This window comes from Cucurbita maxima, unplaced genomic scaffold, assembly GCF_002738345.1.
Source record: "Cucurbita maxima cultivar Rimu unplaced genomic scaffold, Cmax_1.0 Cma_Scf00012, whole genome shotgun sequence".
Taxonomy (NCBI): Eukaryota; Viridiplantae; Streptophyta; class Magnoliopsida; order Cucurbitales; family Cucurbitaceae; genus Cucurbita; species Cucurbita maxima.
In genome coordinates, this window is record NW_019272028.1 from 2,342,742 (window position 1) to 2,359,364 (window position 16,623).

At 36.4% G+C, this 16,623-nt stretch overlaps 3 protein-coding genes and 1 non-coding gene across 10 annotated transcripts; 3 read left to right on the forward strand and 1 right to left on the reverse strand.

The window, feature by feature from the left end:
* Positions 1-394: 394 nt before the first annotated feature.
* On the reverse strand, positions 395-4,086 carry LOC111487341. Of its 6 annotated transcripts, none has more exons than XM_023134731.1 (6): positions 3,882-4,086; positions 2,752-2,764; positions 2,481-2,633; positions 1,653-1,737; positions 871-937; positions 395-640 (listed from the first exon to the last, which is right to left on the reverse strand). In XM_023134731.1, exons 3-6 carry the CDS (start codon positions 2,602-2,604, stop codon positions 587-589), a joined length of 330 nt encoding a protein of 109 aa, XP_022990499.1. In that variant the 5' UTR covers positions 2,605-2,633; positions 2,752-2,764; positions 3,882-4,086; the 3' UTR covers positions 395-586. The 6 variants fall into 6 exon arrangements, with proteins under 6 accessions (XP_022990499.1, XP_022990498.1, XP_022990494.1 ...); XM_023134730.1 differs by lacking the exon at positions 2,752-2,764 and adding an exon at positions 3,727-3,786; XM_023134726.1 differs by lacking the exon at positions 2,752-2,764 and having other exon boundaries at positions 3,882-4,084.
* Positions 4,087-4,704: 618 nt separating this feature from the next.
* Positions 4,705-4,795, forward strand: TRNAY-GUA. The gene is given in 2 exon segments: positions 4,705-4,741; positions 4,760-4,795. It is a non-coding gene; the product is annotated as a tRNA-Tyr (tRNA).
* A 1,146-nt stretch (positions 4,796-5,941) lies between these two features.
* On the forward strand, positions 5,942-11,104 carry LOC111487190 (uncharacterized protein ycf45). The gene is made up of 9 exons (XM_023134488.1): positions 5,942-6,736; positions 7,075-7,289; positions 7,606-7,756; positions 7,841-8,032; positions 8,789-8,951; positions 9,052-9,404; positions 9,488-9,664; positions 9,736-9,891; positions 10,638-11,104. Exons 1-9 carry the CDS (start codon positions 6,218-6,220, stop codon positions 10,905-10,907), a joined length of 2,196 nt encoding a protein of 731 aa, XP_022990256.1. The 5' UTR covers positions 5,942-6,217; the 3' UTR covers positions 10,908-11,104.
* A 677-nt stretch (positions 11,105-11,781) lies between these two features.
* LOC111487287 (glycine-rich RNA-binding protein RZ1C) lies at positions 11,782-15,685 on the forward strand. Of its 2 annotated transcripts, none has more exons than XM_023134655.1 (4): positions 11,782-11,876; positions 12,021-12,162; positions 14,573-15,084; positions 15,182-15,685. In XM_023134655.1, the coding sequence occupies exons 2-4, from the start codon at positions 12,052-12,054 to the stop codon at positions 15,426-15,428; spliced, it is 870 nt and encodes a 289-aa protein (XP_022990423.1). In that variant the 5' UTR covers positions 11,782-11,876; positions 12,021-12,051; the 3' UTR covers positions 15,429-15,685. The 2 variants fall into 2 exon arrangements, with proteins under 2 accessions (XP_022990423.1, XP_022990424.1); XM_023134656.1 differs by having other exon boundaries at positions 11,782-11,865.
* The last annotated feature ends 938 nt before the right edge of the window (positions 15,686-16,623 follow it).

The window sequence follows — 16,623 nt, forward strand, 5'->3', positions numbered from 1 at the left end:
AACATATATATATATATATAGAATTGGAGGGGAATCGCTTGAGAATATTTCACTTGTATTGCTTTAACGCATTTAACATAGATCTTGACCGTCCATTACTGAGGCAATTTTGATCATGCGGGTCCTGTGTACATGAGCGGTTCAGATTAACGTGAATTTCACGCAATTTTAAATTTTTAGATCAAATTTGGACCTTTAAAAGTATAAAAACTAAAATAAAAATAAAATTTTGATATTTTTTAAAAAATTAATTAATTACTACAATTAGTTACAAAGGGTAAATTTTGAGTTTTCTTTTCCAATTAAACTTGATCACAGATAATAAAAATAATTTTGATTACAAAAATAAATTTATTTTAAAAAATAATTCTCCGAACAAGTTTCCAATTTTCCATGACTCTGAAACTTCAACTTAAATATCAAATGTTACCGCCATGGCAGTAAAATAATGTTGAATTAGTAGTTAGTTTGAACAAGGATGCCAACAATGATGAATTACAATCTTCCCAATCAGTAGATGGAGGTAGTAGCAGGTCATCGAGTATGAGCTCGAGTTGGTGACTACGATCTCGAATCTTGTCTACTGCTAATCGAAAAGCCCTTCGTCGTGCCAAATATCAACCAAGAAATCTACCATCTCCTGTTAGTCACATAACAAGCATCAATAAACGCTGTACGTCGATTGAAAGGAACAAAGAAAATATGTATACACTACCAACAACAAAATCCTGGTTTCGAAAAAGTCAAAGATTCAAATTCTCATCCGCACATATTGAGTTCAGAAAACAACTGATCGAGCATGATGAAGGACTATATGCGCCCGCACACGCACATATATTTATAAATTGAATGCACTTTTCAGAAGCTTACCGGGAGAGGTATAGGCTCACTGAAGGGCTCGTTAGAGGAAAGCAGATCTTCATATGCTGTTGACCAGCTGCAAATTCAAAGTGAAAATTTCATCATTCAGATTATGTTCCTAACGAGAAATGCTTCTTTACTGAGATAAATGAAAGTCACAGAAGAAACCAAATAGTTATCTATTGTCTCTATTGAGTACTTTTTCTTTCGTCTTTTACCGACCGTAAAGGATAGAAAAAGGTTTAAGGTTTAGTAAAAAAAACATGGAAAAGGTATGTTCCTTCAAGATATAAAATGACCTCTTTCTGTTATTTCAAGAACATACAAAACCTTTTTGAGTTCAATAACATGTACGACCTTAATTGAACAATTTGTTCTCTAGGTTTCCAATTGTCTTTGAGTTCTAAAGTTCAACAATATGTTTGTTAGGAAGAAGTATTACGAACTTTAGACCTTTTAGTCGAGAGTAAATGTCTTAGCCCATTGGCAGAATTACGAAATCGTTTTATTTCAACAACCATCTAATTTCCATCAAGTGGTCAGAGTAATCACTAGCTTGACATTTAGAAAAGGTTCAGTAAAAATATATAGGCTTAAAGTTAATAATATCTTCAGGCATATTTTGTTCCTAAAAAATTGGGATGTCTACTTGTTTGCCTACTCCTGTTTAGGGTAATTTGTTGTGTTTATTATGATTATTGATTATGAACATTTTTTTCAAGTTCACCAACAAAACTAATAGAATGAATAACTATCTGCAACTGAGAACATTCAAGAGAGCAAGAGATCACCTTATCATTGATTCCTTCTCCATTCTTTGTTGTAGAAATTGTTTATCGATCCATTTCTTTCTACTCTCATGCCAATGAATTGCAGCTGTACAACACATCCAATCAGATTGACAACGAAAAATACATTTCAAACCAAAAGTAATAACTACTACAAGTTACTGTCACCATTTTGAAAAATCTACGCTTGAAGAAACAAAGAATTCCTTATTAAGACGATTCGAGCACATTCAAAGGCCAAAGATTCATGATATGCCTCATCAGATATTCAATCAATGAAACAAAAAAGTATGGGTCATGAAGGTGCCTATCTTCCCTCAGAAAAACTCCTCCTCTGCCAAGCCATTACTACTAGTCCACTTTCCTTTCAATCTTTTCCTTCAGTTATGCCTGACATCCGCCTTTATATAACTCACACATATTTACCACATTCAGAAAACTCTATCAATAATTCTATCATTATTTCGTTCACGTTTTACGAAAGCGACGTTTTAGATCATCAACACATTCCAACACGATGCAAGAAACTAAATGGGGATTTATTGTTTCCCATTTTCGGTCACTCCTAAATGAAAGAGTATGGTTGGAGCCTCTAAATTGAATGGAATATATAAATTTGCATGAGTAGAACCAAAGAACAAGCTTTACTTTTTTTTTTCTTTCTTTTCTTTTGAGCATCTATTCTAAGAGTTTTGAATTCCATGGGGTCATCAATTATATATAGCAGGCACAAATAAGCACATAAGAAATAGTAATTCCAAGAAACTAGAGAACAGGTATAAAACATCAAATCTGAAACTGCTATTACAAACGTCATGGATGCTTGCTTACCCTGATTAACAAACGTGGAGGAGCTTAAATCCTTTTCTGAAGGCTTCTTCACTTCACTGGAAAATGAAGAACGACCCATAGACGGTTTCTCTTTCGAATGGGAACTTCCTTTATTCATCTCCATATTCTCTGGACTAATAGACTCATTCCCTCCTGCAATTATAAAGCAAGTACTCTCTTTTATAAGCACACAATAAGTGCTCTAACTACAAAGAAAAGCAAGTTCTGGCATAACAAGAATTCTGAGAGAGCAGCCAATTAGCATAAAAACATGTGTTTTTCATCTGATGAAACGTAAAAGAGAAAACACACTGAAAATCATCAAAACTGACAAGAAAAATTGACAAATTCACAAAAATTGAACAAATTCACAAAAATTGAACAAATATTCTCATTGTATATTCTATATATGCTAAAATCTAGAACATCAGTCTAGTTTCAAATTGAAACGAATAATCTTATTAACCTATCTGAACTTGCCCCGAAACGAAACTCGATGAACTTCTAATTTAACTCGATTGACAGAATCAAACTAGCAAGGAAACTGGTTGATATTCTACTATACTAAGAAAAATTGTTGACAAGTGGAATACATGAGAAAATTGTTTGAAGTTGCAAAACTGTTTTATCTATTTTGAATCCGGTTATCCAGTCCTCAATTAAATTTACATCAGGCACTAATTTCCATTAAGAGATCAAAGCGTATTAAGTTGATAAACAAATTTCTTAAGTAACGTTTACTTTGGCCCTAAGAGAAATTTTCAATCAAGAACCGTGAACATTTAGGGATCCTCAGAGTTTTTGTCCATTTTTGTCAAGAAAAGCCAAGACGCTCCACAATTTTCCGCATAAAAAAACAAACGCTATCATAAATTATTATCACGGTCTAATCAAACCATCAGGTCCAGCTTTGCGATCCAAGGAGTCTCGTCTAATGAGCCAATCAGGTAAATGAACAGAAAGTTAATACCGTTCATCCGTTTAGAAATCAAATGCAAGATAGCTCTTCCAAGCTCTAGGCAAAATGAATCGTATACAAAATGAAAATGAAAAACGTGAGTTCCTAATTTCTCAACTGAAAACACCAACAACTGTACGACACAAAATTTCTTGCTCCCATAACCTAACCTAACCAATCGAATTCGGCCATTTTTCGGTTGATAATCGAAAAATCAAGATTAAACTCGAAATAAAAGAAAAGATGATTTCGTCCAATAACAGATCAAAATCCCGTAAAAAGACCCACCAACGGATTCTCCACAATACGAAATATATTTTTTGGCCCAATAAACATCAAATCGACATTCTACATGGGAAAAAATCCAACGAATCGAAAATCCAAATCAAAACAAGAGAAGGAAGAAACAGATTTGCCAAAAACCAGAGCGTTCAAGTTCATACCTCGAAGTGCGAACGTCACACGAGCAATATTCCAATTGAAACGGAAGAACAAACACAATAAGATAAATAAAATTCCAATCTCACTATCGGAGTTCGAGCGAAAAATCGAGAACGAGGCCACTGAAAAGGGAAATTAAAATGAGGTGAAAAGAACAAATCGCAATCGTTTTGTCGACGTGCAAATGGGATGCATGGCTTTTCTTCTCCGATTTGGCGACCAACGTCGGTTGCTGACGTGGATGTGATTACGATTAGTTAATTGAAGTATTTGAGTGAATGGACGAAAACCCCCATACCTAATCTGTGTAGTAGGGGTCTTTTCGTCCTTTCCTATCGTCTTGTTGGTTTGATACTATAGTTATTGTGACTCAATAACTCCAAAAACTTAAATTATGAAATTTTAACTATAAAAATTAGGTCCAAATTACATTTTTTAAAATTGGGTTAGATTAAATTCTTTTTAAATGGTAAGTTACTCACAAGTTGAAAATTTTATTGTCATTGTCAGGTTTATCCGAAAAATAGAATTACGAGATTTTCAATGATATATTGTGATTTATAAATGTTTTAATATATAAAATAAAAGGTCGAGTTGTGTTTGTGAACCATGTTCGAGTCACCAATCCAACCAACCCAAAAATTTATGTTAGAAACAAAATTATAATTTAACTCGTGTTTGTATTATACCTTGAGAAAAAAAAAACTTTTTTAAAACGGCAACCAAAGAAAAAATGTAGGTAAATTTGTAAAATTACCACAACCTATTAATAAAATAACTATTTTATACATTTGTATATTATTTACATATCAAAATGTCAAATAACCGACCTTAGCTCAGTTGGTAGAGCGGAGGACTGTAGTTGTATTGTCAAGCTGTTATCCTTAGGTCGCTGGTTCGAATCCGGCAGGTCGGAATTTTTAACCTTTTGTTTTTAGAAATTTGATAAATTTATTTTTAATCATGATAAGACACAAAACCGACCTTAGCTCAGTTGTCATTCAATAATCCTTAGATGTTCGAATTTGGCAGGTTGGAATTTAATTAATTTCCCTTTTTCTTAATTATTTTAAATTCATTGCCCTCAAATTCAATTAATTTTTCCTTTTTCTTAATTTATTTTAAATTAAAATAAGTCATTATTTCAAGTTTTAAATGTATGAATTGCCTCTAATTTAATTATTTTTTCCTTTTTCTTAATTTATTTCTGAATTGCTCTCAAATGTTCATTTTTCTTCACTTATTTTATATTAAAAATTGCAATCAATTGGGTAGAGCAACTGTAGTTGCAAACTAGGTCAAATTTTTTATTTTTAAAAAATTTTAATCTATTTATTGACAATCAATTGGTAGAGGGAATGATTGTAATTGGTTGTGTTGGATGATGAAAGTCCCACGTCGACTAATTTAGGGAATGATCTTGAGTTTACAAGTGAGGAATACATGAGAGCTTATGCTCAGTGGATAATATCATACCATTGTGGAGAGTCTTGTTCATTTAACAGGTTGATCAACCATCTTTAGGTTATTGGCTCAAAGCCGACCCTAACTCAATTGGTAGAATGGGGGACCTTAGCTTAGGTTGGAGTTTTAATTCTTTTAAAATTTTAATCTATGAATTGCTCCTAGAATTTAATTATTTTTTTTTAATTTTTAATTTATTTTATATTAAACTTTTCAATCAATTGATAGAGCGAAGGATTATAGTTTGTTGATAAGCAATCCTTAGGTCATTGGCTCAAAGCCGACCTTAGTTCAGATGGTAGAGCGGAGGATTGTAGTTTGTCATTGGCTCAAAGCTGACCTTAAATTGATTCAAAGCTAACCTTAGATGAATTGGTAGAGTAGAGAATTGTAGTTTGTAAATCAGTAATCTTCCCGACCTAATCTGTAGGTCAATTGGAACTGTAGTTTGTAAATCAGTAATTTTTCTTAATTTATTTTATATTAAAAATTAGAGTCAATGGTAGAGTTCCAAGCAATTGGTTAAGTGGGAAAATGGAAGATTTTTCAGAGAGTTCCAAGGATTTGGGCTAAAGGATCCAATTCAATTCCAGCTTCTTCTTCCTCCTCGTGTCCAAAAATAATTGTGTGGTCTGCATTAAGTCGCTAACATCCTCCGAAGCCTTCAACGGCCAATAACAACTCGTTTCTTGCTCTGGTGGCTCCCACTTTCCCTCCAAAATCTCCAACCTCAAAGGAGATACTCCGAATCTTCTTCTTCTTATGCTGCTTCTGCTTCGTATTTCTTGTTCTACTCCTTCACAATCTCTTACTCCCATCTGGGTTTCTCTTACAGGAATTGGATTCAGAGGAAGCAAGGAGTGAGCGAGTGAGAATGATAGCTTTGAATTCGCATTTTGTGCTGATTGATTTGCACAGTTCATGGCATTCGGCTAACCAAATCCCTATTTCGATTCCCACGTTCCTGCAAAATTCTCATTCCGTTTCGAAATTCTCGTCGTCGTTTTGTCGAACAGGTCGTGCGCGTAAGGGGATTGCTTCGTCCAAATCTTCATCTCCGTCGTTTCCTTCCCCTGAAATTCGTCGGCCGACGTCAGATCGGTTGTTTTTGGGGAATGGATTGTTGACGAATCAATCCAATTCGAGTTCCATTCTGGATTCGGACTTTGCTTCGACGTCGTCTCAGTCAGATGCTACTGCGGAGTTGGAGGTGTTCGTGGAACTGTTGCCTTCGAGGATGAGGAAGCAGCTGAGCTCGCACGATGAATTTCGGGAATTGATAGAGGTTGTCTTGGATTTGGGAAGGAATCCTATTGCTCGGTTTCCGTCAGGGGATTGGGCTATTTCGGAAGAGCTTGTGAAGCATGAAGATCTAAGCCACGCAATATCTAAGGTAATGATCCGAAGATTTCAATCTTGGAAAATATGTGTGATTCACTCATAAACGGAGTATGATTAATGCTTATTTTCTTTATAATTATACATAAAGTTGGGTATAGTGGATCAGCTAGACGTATTTTTCATATGGAAATGCTATGTAGGATTCAGTTCCCCTGTCAATGTAATTTAGGATACACGTTTTCCAGTGTCAAACTCGGTTCCTTTTGTGATTGGTTCTGCTTAAATTTACTAGAACATGGCACATATTCGTCTTGTAAAACAACCAAGCTAAAATGGAAATCATTTGTTTAAAGAAGTATACCAAATTTGTGGTAATTGCCTTGTTTTTAGGTAGGAGACTTCTCAGACGACAACCGGTCGGGCATGGACAGATCTTTGCATCGGATAAGTGCAATTCGAAACCGTAAAATGCAGATTATTGGCCTCACTTGCAGGGTAGGGCGTTCTGTCTCTGGAAGTGCTGAGATCATTCGTGATTTAGTAGAGGGTGGAGGTTCCATCTTGGTCATTGGACCACCAGGAGTTGGCAAAACCACATTAATCAGGTACTATGAACAACTGGGAAATTCCAAACTCCTATTGTTCTTCCGTTTTTCCTCTCTTGATTCTTGATTGGCAGCACATTGTACTAATAGTAAGTCCAAGAGAACTGGTGGGGACAATGTTTATTGTGGCAATAGTCTTTAAAATCGATGCAATCTCGAACCACCTCGCCATAAAAATGATTTTATGTTTCAACTTTCAACACCAAGAATAGGCCATAATGAATGAGCTGAATTGGAATTTGTTTGAGGTCTTACATTGCTGAAGTTTCGATTTCGGGGATCAAAATTGTTCTTTTGAATTATATGACTTATGCAGAGAAATTGCTCGGATGCTAGCAGATGACCACAAGAAACGTGTTGTTATTGTGGATACTTCCAATGAAATTGGAGGTGATGGAGATGTTCCTCATGCAGGAATAGGCAGTGCAAGGAGGATGCAAGTCCCTAATGTTCATATGCAGCACACGGTAAGAGCGCAATGCACGTTTATGATTTTAACCATTACTTCATTTGATAGTCCCGTATCAAGGATCGAGTTGCTTTCTTTGTAGGTTATGATTGAAGCAGTGGAGAACCACATGCCTGAAACCATAATAATTGATGAAATTGGAACAGAACTTGAAGCACTAGCTGCCAGCACAATTGCTCAAAGAGGGGTCCAGCTAGTAGGGACAGCTCATGGAATCACCATTGACAACATAATAAAAAATCCATCGTTGCAAATCCTTGTTGGTGGCATTGAGGTGTAAAAAATCCTCCTCCTCGCTGCCTGCATCAAATGCATTTGCATATATAACTTTACCTTGAATATTGGAAATTGTTAGTCAAACGTTAAATGATAATATGCACCTCATAAATCACTTTTTGGGCATTATCTATAACGACCTAAGCCCACCGCTAACAGATACTGTCTTCTTTGAACTTTTCCTTTCGGGCTTCCCCTCAAGGTTTTTAAAACGCGTTTGCTAGGGAGAGGTTTCCACACCCTTATAAAAATGCTTAGTTCTCTTCCCCAACCGATGTGGGATCTCACAATCCACCCCCTTCGGGGCCAACATTCTTGCTGGCACTCATTCCTTTCTCTAATCGATATGGGATCCCCCAATCCACCCCTCTTCGGGACTCAGCGTCCTTGCTGACACACCGCCTCGTGTCCACCCCCTTTGGGGCTCAGCCTCCTCGCTGGCACATCGCTAGGTGTTTGACTCTAATGTCATTTGTAATGGCCTAAACCTACCGCTAATAGATGTTGTCCTCTTTGGGCTTTCCCTTTCGAGCTTCCCCTCAAGGTTTTTAAAACGCGTCTGCTAGGGTGAGATTTCTACACTCTTATAAAGAATTCTTAGTTCTCCTCCCAACTGGGATCTCATATCATCCTAGGATGGAAAAAATTCTCTTACAATATGCTAGCTATCTTGCTAATTCTATTTTGTATAACGGAAGTATATTGATGAAAGTGCTTATCATTTTTGTTCCTTTTTTCATTTCCTTGGACACAGAGTGTGACCCTTGGTGACGAGGAAGCAAGGAAAAGAAAAGTGCAAAAGACAATTCTAGAGAGAAAAGGACCTCCTACTTTTACTTGTGCTGTTGAGATGATATCCAAAACAGAATGTCGTGTTCATCACAGATTAGATACAACAGTTGATGCGATATTAGCAGGTGCTTCTCCAACTAATTTGTCATTGTTAAGCTGTTTTCCTTTCCTTCAAATATATTATTACAATTGATCATCTATCCTCTGTCTTTTTCATTGGTTTAGGAAAAACTCCTCTTTTTGAAATACGTAATGTGGAGACTTATGCTAACCCTTCTGTGGGGCCATCTCAAAATCTTGGAAAGAGTCTTCATGAAAGATTACATTCAAAAGATGATAACATCATTGCTGATAGCGATCCTGATATGGAAGTAAGTCAAGTGAAGACTTATGCTAACCATTCAATGGGGCCATCTCCAAATCATGAAAAGAGTCTTCACGAAAGATCGCATTCAAAAGACGATAACATTATAGCTGATGATGATGCTGACATGGAAGATGCGATTCACCTTCCTCGTCAGTCTAAGAGTAGACCTGTGAGCAAAAAGAGCTCACCAGTGCGAGTCTATTCTTACAAGGTAAATCACCTACCAGCATCTAGTGATGATAACATTATAGCTGATGATAACATTAAAAATGTGCTGATGTTTGGCACTTTCAGATTCTTGAATCTGATCTACTTCAAGTGGCACAAGTATTGGGGCTTGAGAATGAAATAGACGTAACCGATGACATTGAAGCAGCCGATGCAATATTAGCATCTAGTGATGAAATGAAGCAGAACCCATGGATCCGAAGTGTTGCAAAATTTCACCATTTGCCTGTGTTTGTAATCAAGGTACTATTTACTTCTATAACTAGAAATTAAACGCATATTTTCTTCAGAAATTTACAACTCTATTTTTACAGTCGAACACCATGGCTCAAATGGTCAAGGCAATCCGCATGATTATAAAGATCGACTCCGATTCTATAACGAAGAAACCTCGAAAAACCCCTGACATTGTAATTGAAGGTGATGCACCAAAAAGAAAGCCATCCCTAGAAGAGATAGATGCATTGGAGGTAATTTCCTTTCCACATTGATGCTTTTGTGTGTGGAGGGTGTGTACTCTTGCATTTATACCACTGGTTCTGAAATGCAATCTGAATAAAAATTGCTGATCGCTGCATAATGGTGTCAAATTTTTGTAATAGCAACGAGTACTTCTGCACGTTTATAGAAATAAGGCATTTTCTGCTTTCAAATATCAGAGTTTCACATCAATTGATACCACGATTAGAAGAAGGGTGGATTGTGAGATCCCACATTGGTTGGGGAGGAGAACGAAACATTCTTTATAAGGTGTGGAAACCTCTCCCTAGCAGATGCATTTTTAAAATCTTGAGGGGAATCCCGAAAGTAAAAACCCAAAAAGGACAATATTTGCTAACAGTAGGCTTAGGTTGTTATACTTCTATTCATTTGGACTCGTGCCTTTTTCCCTTTTCTTTCTGTGGGTACAACTAGCTTCATAATTAATGGCTAGATGCATAGATTCCTGTCTCAACTGCAATTCAATTGTCTTTCACGCGCATCATAGCTTACTCTATTGAGTGCTAATCCTGTCTAACATGATATGTGGGAATCTGAATCTATAGTAACGTTGCCTGTCTGGTTCTGTTCATTGAAAGATAATGTTGTGAAGTCAACTCATCTGTCATTTCCAGTAGACTTTTACAATTCTTTTGACATGGCATAAATATTTTGTAATCTATAGGATCCATATCAAACACGGTCATAATTCTTCTGGTGTTCTTAAATTTGACAGGAAGTTAGACTTGCGATCGAGTATATCGTGATTCCTGGTGGAGAGCCAGTTGAGCTTCTACCTCGACGCTCAGATATCGTTGCTCGACAGCTTGAACTCGTGGAAAGTTATCAGTTAGCAGCCGAATACTCGAGTTCTGAGCCGAACCCGAGGTTGCAGATTCTTCCATTAAGGTTGAAGAGTAAGAATCTTAAAGAACCAAAATCTAGTTCAAAATCAGCAACCGGGGAAGGGACTGGTATCTATAGGCTTCCTTTGTTGCCTGAATGAAAAATCTAACCAGATTTCCAAACATGGTACAGTTTGTTCTATTGTGAATTTATGTACAGGCATGTAAATAATTCATATATGTATATCTCATTCACATAATTATTTATATATCTTATTCCACCTTGGTTATACAACATTGTAAGAATTCCTTCAATAAAACACTGAAATTACTGTTGTCATGAACAGTATTCAACCAATTCTTACTCCCCTGTAGCTGACTATCCTCCTATTATTCGTTTTGGTGGAACAAAATTCAATTAGCTAGCACTTAGACAGCCTTGTCAATGGTACCATTTACGTCGCAATTGTCCAAATTTTAATACTGAAATACGAAGGTTTCACACAACTCGTAATTGTTCAAATTTTAATATTGAAACACGAATGTACCATTTAGATGAGTCGTGTAATTGTCCAAATTTCAATACTAAAGCACGAAGGTACTTTTTACACGAGTTGCTCATCCCACAATGTTTCGTACAACCCTTAATTGTCCAAATTTTAATACTGAAGCATGAATATACTATTTATACGAGTTGCATATACAAATTTTTGCCCGACCCATAATTGTCTAAATTTCAATAGTGGAACACGAAGGTATCATTGACATGAATAATTGAAACACTGATTGTGTTCGTCTACAAATTTTTACACGACCAACAATTGTCCAAATTTTAATACCGATACATGAAGGTACCATTTATTTGTTTTATTGGTTGAACTTAGGCTTTCACCGTCCTTGTATATACGTTTCTATACTATCAACATTCATGACCAGAAAACCGTTTGAGGCCCAAAACAAAGCCCATGTAAGAGTCGAGCCCAAGCCCAAAACCAAGCCTTAAAAATTAGAATTTTGTACGGACCCGTTGAATATCTAGACCATGGACCTTAGACGCTAGGGTTTAGTCTTTGGAGCCTAAAAACCCTGCACCCTCTGGAACTCACTGGTTCACTCCAGGGGTAACGAAGGCGAGTGTTAGTTAATTCTTCTCTCTTTGCAACTCTTCAATTTTTATTGAAATCGCTCATTGTTGATTCAGACGGAGGCTTGATTTCCGTCTTTTCGGAGTTCGTCTCATTGAGTTTCCGGTTCTGTTTGCGGTTTTTGTGCAGGAATTGTATCTGATTGGTAGGCGAAGGAGTAATGGCTGCGAAGGACGAGTACCGAATATTTGTTGGAGGACTCTCATGGAACGTGTCGGAGCGTGAGCTTGAGAACGCTTTCAGCCGCTACGGCAAAATAATTGAAACTCAGGTAACTTTCGTCCCTTTTTCCCCCGTTTTTGTGTGCCTCCTATTTGCTTGTCGGTTGAATGTCAATGGTGAAAAGGAAATGTGGCTAATACTCTGAAGAAAGGTCTAAATGATTCGGCATGCGTGAGGTAGAAAATATGACAATGTAAATGCCGTTTTATGTCGAGGACGTTTTTTGAGCGTTTTTATGATGAAAATCCCTGATATGATTTTTACGACATTCGTAATAGGTTATGGGTTTTCCTTTTCCACAATTCATGTAAATACCAATGCTATTTTGTTAGTTGCAGAGTCCCTCTATTCGCGTCTGCCATAGTCTTAGTACGGTGTATTTATAATATCTCTAGTCTATCCTATGTTTCTTATTTATTTTTATACGTTAGTTGAGCCATCAGTATGTATTGATTTATTTAAGCCATATATGAGTCGGAATACTTCAGATCAGTTTTAACTACACGATTATAGCTAATAGTTTGTTTCAGGATTTCTCTTTCTTACCGTCCTTTGATCTTTTGTTTTGTTGAATATGGTCCAGGCAGTCAGCTTAATGCTGAATACATGGGTCTGTTCGCACATTATCTGCTGAATTCTTACTTATAATAGGAGAAATGGTTAATAGACAAGAAATCCTATTCATCAGTATACATATATCGCAAGAAATTGCTTGGAAACTGACAGTATTTTTTAAGAAAAGCATTTTCAGAATAATGTTTCAGAAAGGATGCTCACAGTTCATTCTCCTAGGATATCTGATGAGACGTTTCTTCTGTGTGGTTGATTTTGTGGATCAGAAATCACAGCTAGCCCAATTTGCGAAAATTGTTCAAGACACTTCGCTTCAAAAACTGAAATTTTAGTGTTCAACATACAGTTTGCTGATGTAGTTTCCTACTCGTCAGAGTAAAAGATTGGGTTATAATAGTATTTCATGGTGATGTATCTGCTGCCACGTGTTGTTAGTACGCCTCAATTCCTCGACAATCCACAGACTGAATTTGGGTATAAGTTGTTGGATTGAGCAGATGCTTCTAGAACTCCAAATATTCAGTTTTTTTTTTGTTCATTCTACACCGGGCCTTCTATCTTAAAAGATTTTGCGAAGTATTCCATTCCTAATCTCTGCTCTTTTTAGTTTCAAGAGCATTTAACTTGAATTGTATTGCCTAATTCAGCTACAGAGTTTGGTTATGTTCTTGCTCAGTCAGTGTAAATAGTGAGTACATGCATTCAATAGGGAATGCAGAATCGTCTGCCATGCTGTTGGTTGCTGTGTAAGGGTCGTGCTTGGCACTTGTGCAAATTTTGGAATTGGAACTTACTATACCTAAACTAGGATGTACTGTTCTTGACTTCTAGTGCTTCCGTATGTTCATGATTTCTTGGGTGCTTTGGCATGGAAGGGCAAGCTATTGGTAAAATATTTTAAAGTTAGTTCACCAGAGAAAATTTCGGACACTGTAGTTTCAGTTGTAAACCATCTTTCGCCAAATCTATAAACATACCCATAATGACAAAAAAGGAATATAATAATATAACTACCACATATTTTGGCGCACACACTGGAGCTTCAGGTGCAGTACTTGTTTCATTTGTCATTACATCCTGCTGCACGCCAGTTTTCTTGGGTACAAGTGACCTATCTGGCTACACAGTTAAATTATGCTGGTTGTTCGGTAAATTATAAAGGCAGAAACCAAGTTTACAGCATAAGATAAGAATAGCATCCAAAGTGCGGAAAGTTTTTAATGCACTGTTGTATTTTGTTTACTGTGGCATTGGATTGGGTGGTAGCGTGACACAGAGAATCATTATAGCAAGAAATTGTATCTCCCCTAGATTTTTCTTCTTGATGTATTGGTTTCTAGATTCTAGGATGATTTATATGACTCGGTTATGAACAATGGAATATTGTCCGAATGCTACAATTAGTTAAGGCTACGGAGTGGTAGTGGAGTAATTTCAGTAACCAGTAGAAGTGTTGCTTGGGTGGTCATCTCAGTGGAGATATTCTCTTTAACTTTTAGAGCTTAAGATTCTGACTTTATGATGGGTCATTTCCTAATTTGCACCCAAAGAGGGTAGTCGAGGTCAAAGTTGCTCTTTAAACGATAGATTCAAAGTGTTGAAGACGGCTTATCTAAAAGTGTTCAAGTTTTTGGCAACCTTGCCAGGGCTTTGAAGAGAAATCCTTCCAAAGTATATCATTTAAATTTGCTACTTAAATGATTTGCTTGGAAGGGAAAGTAAGTTATCAGAATTTTCGATCGTTTTCTTCGAAGTCTATTCCTTGCACAGCTATCTTGCATAACTATAAAACATTTTCATAGTCTATGTTGGAATTGAACTATGAGATTATGTAAAGATCGTATTTATTAATATTTGCATGAGATTTTCTTGTGATGTTTATGTAGATCATGTTAGAACGAGATACAGGTCGTCCTCGTGGGTTTGGTTTTATTACCTTTGCAGATCGTCGAGGGATGGATGATGCAATAAGAGAGATGCATGGGCATGAATTTGGTGAGCGGATTATCTCAGTAAATAAAGCTGAACCCAAGATGGAGGGAGATGATAGAGAGCCAGGTTTCAGGGGGGGAGGCTATTCATCTGGTGGTAGGGCTAGTTTTGGGAGAGGAGGAGATAGATCTGTGGGGCAAGATGAATGCTTCAAGTGTGGACGCCCAGGGCATTGGGCACGAGACTGTCCTTCAGCCGGTGGTGGACGTGGTAGGGGTAGAGGTTCATTTTCATCACGTTCTCGATTTGATGGTGATAGTCGTGGGGATCGTTTTGGTGGAGATCGTGACCGGTATGTCGATGACCGTTATGATGGAGGGCGAGATGGGGGGCGCTACGGTGATAGAGATCGTTTTGACCGTAGGGATGACAAGTATGGAAGTCGGGACCGCTATTTTGACGACAGGTAGTTCTGATTGTGATAAATGATCACCCATTTACATATCTTCGGAAGTATGATTTGATTGCTTTACATCTGAGAATTGTGTATGCAAACTCTGCAGGTACCCATCTGCTGGAGATCGTTTTGCAGGTGGTGATAGGTATGATGTTAGTGATCGATATCCTCAAAATGGCTATGTCAAAGACAGAGGTGGCTACGATAGGGATATTGGTCCTAGGAGTGGCAGTGATAGGTATGGTACTGGAGGAGGTCCTGGCCGTTACGAGGGAAGAAATTACAGAGATAGGCCAGGCCCTTACGACCGCCCAAGCAGGGGAGGACGACCGTCTTCCTACGAGCGCTATTAAAATTCAGATGTACGTACTGTTCGTAGTTTATTTACAATTGCATATCATTCTACAAACTTATGAGTTAGCTGGGATGTGCACTTGCAATGAACTCCTTATGCAACCTCTGATCTTCCTTTTTTTTGGTTTCGTTTGGATTTGATGCTGTCCAATTCTCCACTGCTTTAGAACACATTTAGTATTAGAAATTTTGGATGTTACTAATTTCTGATATTCATAGGGTTATCTTAGCCTTCTTCCGGCCTTTCATTTTTACACTTCTGATCCATTATTATTGTGCCTGGTCGAGTTTAGATCGCATACTTTTAAGTCTCGTTTTATAACTATGGATTATATTTCAGTATAACGTGTGTTAAATTATATGTTTAGTATGTGAAGTTTTAAATAGGAGGTTTATATGACTCAACCAGAAGGATTCTTTGACTCCACTAATCTCAATCATGTCGATAATCTTAAAATTTTGTTTTATAGTCTCGAACAAACTACTTGGGTTTGGTTTGAGAGATCTACACCTTATCTCTACCCACACTCAGACTTCGATGTTTCTAAAGTCGATTTCTATTCGGATATACTTTTGCTTCTCCTACTGATGTTGAGATTTTAGTTAGGAGTGAATTTCAAATATTAACTTAAATTCTTTTTTGAGGCTTGACATGTTGGCTAGTTGGCCTCTATATATTGAGTTTAGTTTCATATTTGGTTGTCTTTTAAAAAATAAAATAAGGTCGGACTATTTAGTCACACCAATATTTGTCGGACTAATTTAATGTTTGTGTACTGATTATGTTATTTTATTATATTTATATTTATTCGGAATTAAAAAAAACAAAATAGATGAGGTTTTTTTTTTAAAGATAAATAGTTTAATCAAATTATAAGGATTAAATTTAAAATAAAAAAGAAAATTAAAATTTACTCGGAAAGCAAAATATATCCCTACATTTAATTTCACCATATTGGATTCATAGGCTTAGATAAAAAATCGTAATTTGTATATTTAGTTGAATTTTTACTAATTAACCAATTTATATTTATTAAAATTAAATGAATTAAAAAAATAAATATTAGGACACTGAAATAAAATGTATTTTCTACCAAAAGTTTGACGTTGGAATTTAAAAAGAAAGACAAAAAAAAAAAAAAAAAAAAAAAAAAAAAAAAAAAAAAAAAAAAAAAAAAAAAAAAAAAAAAAAAA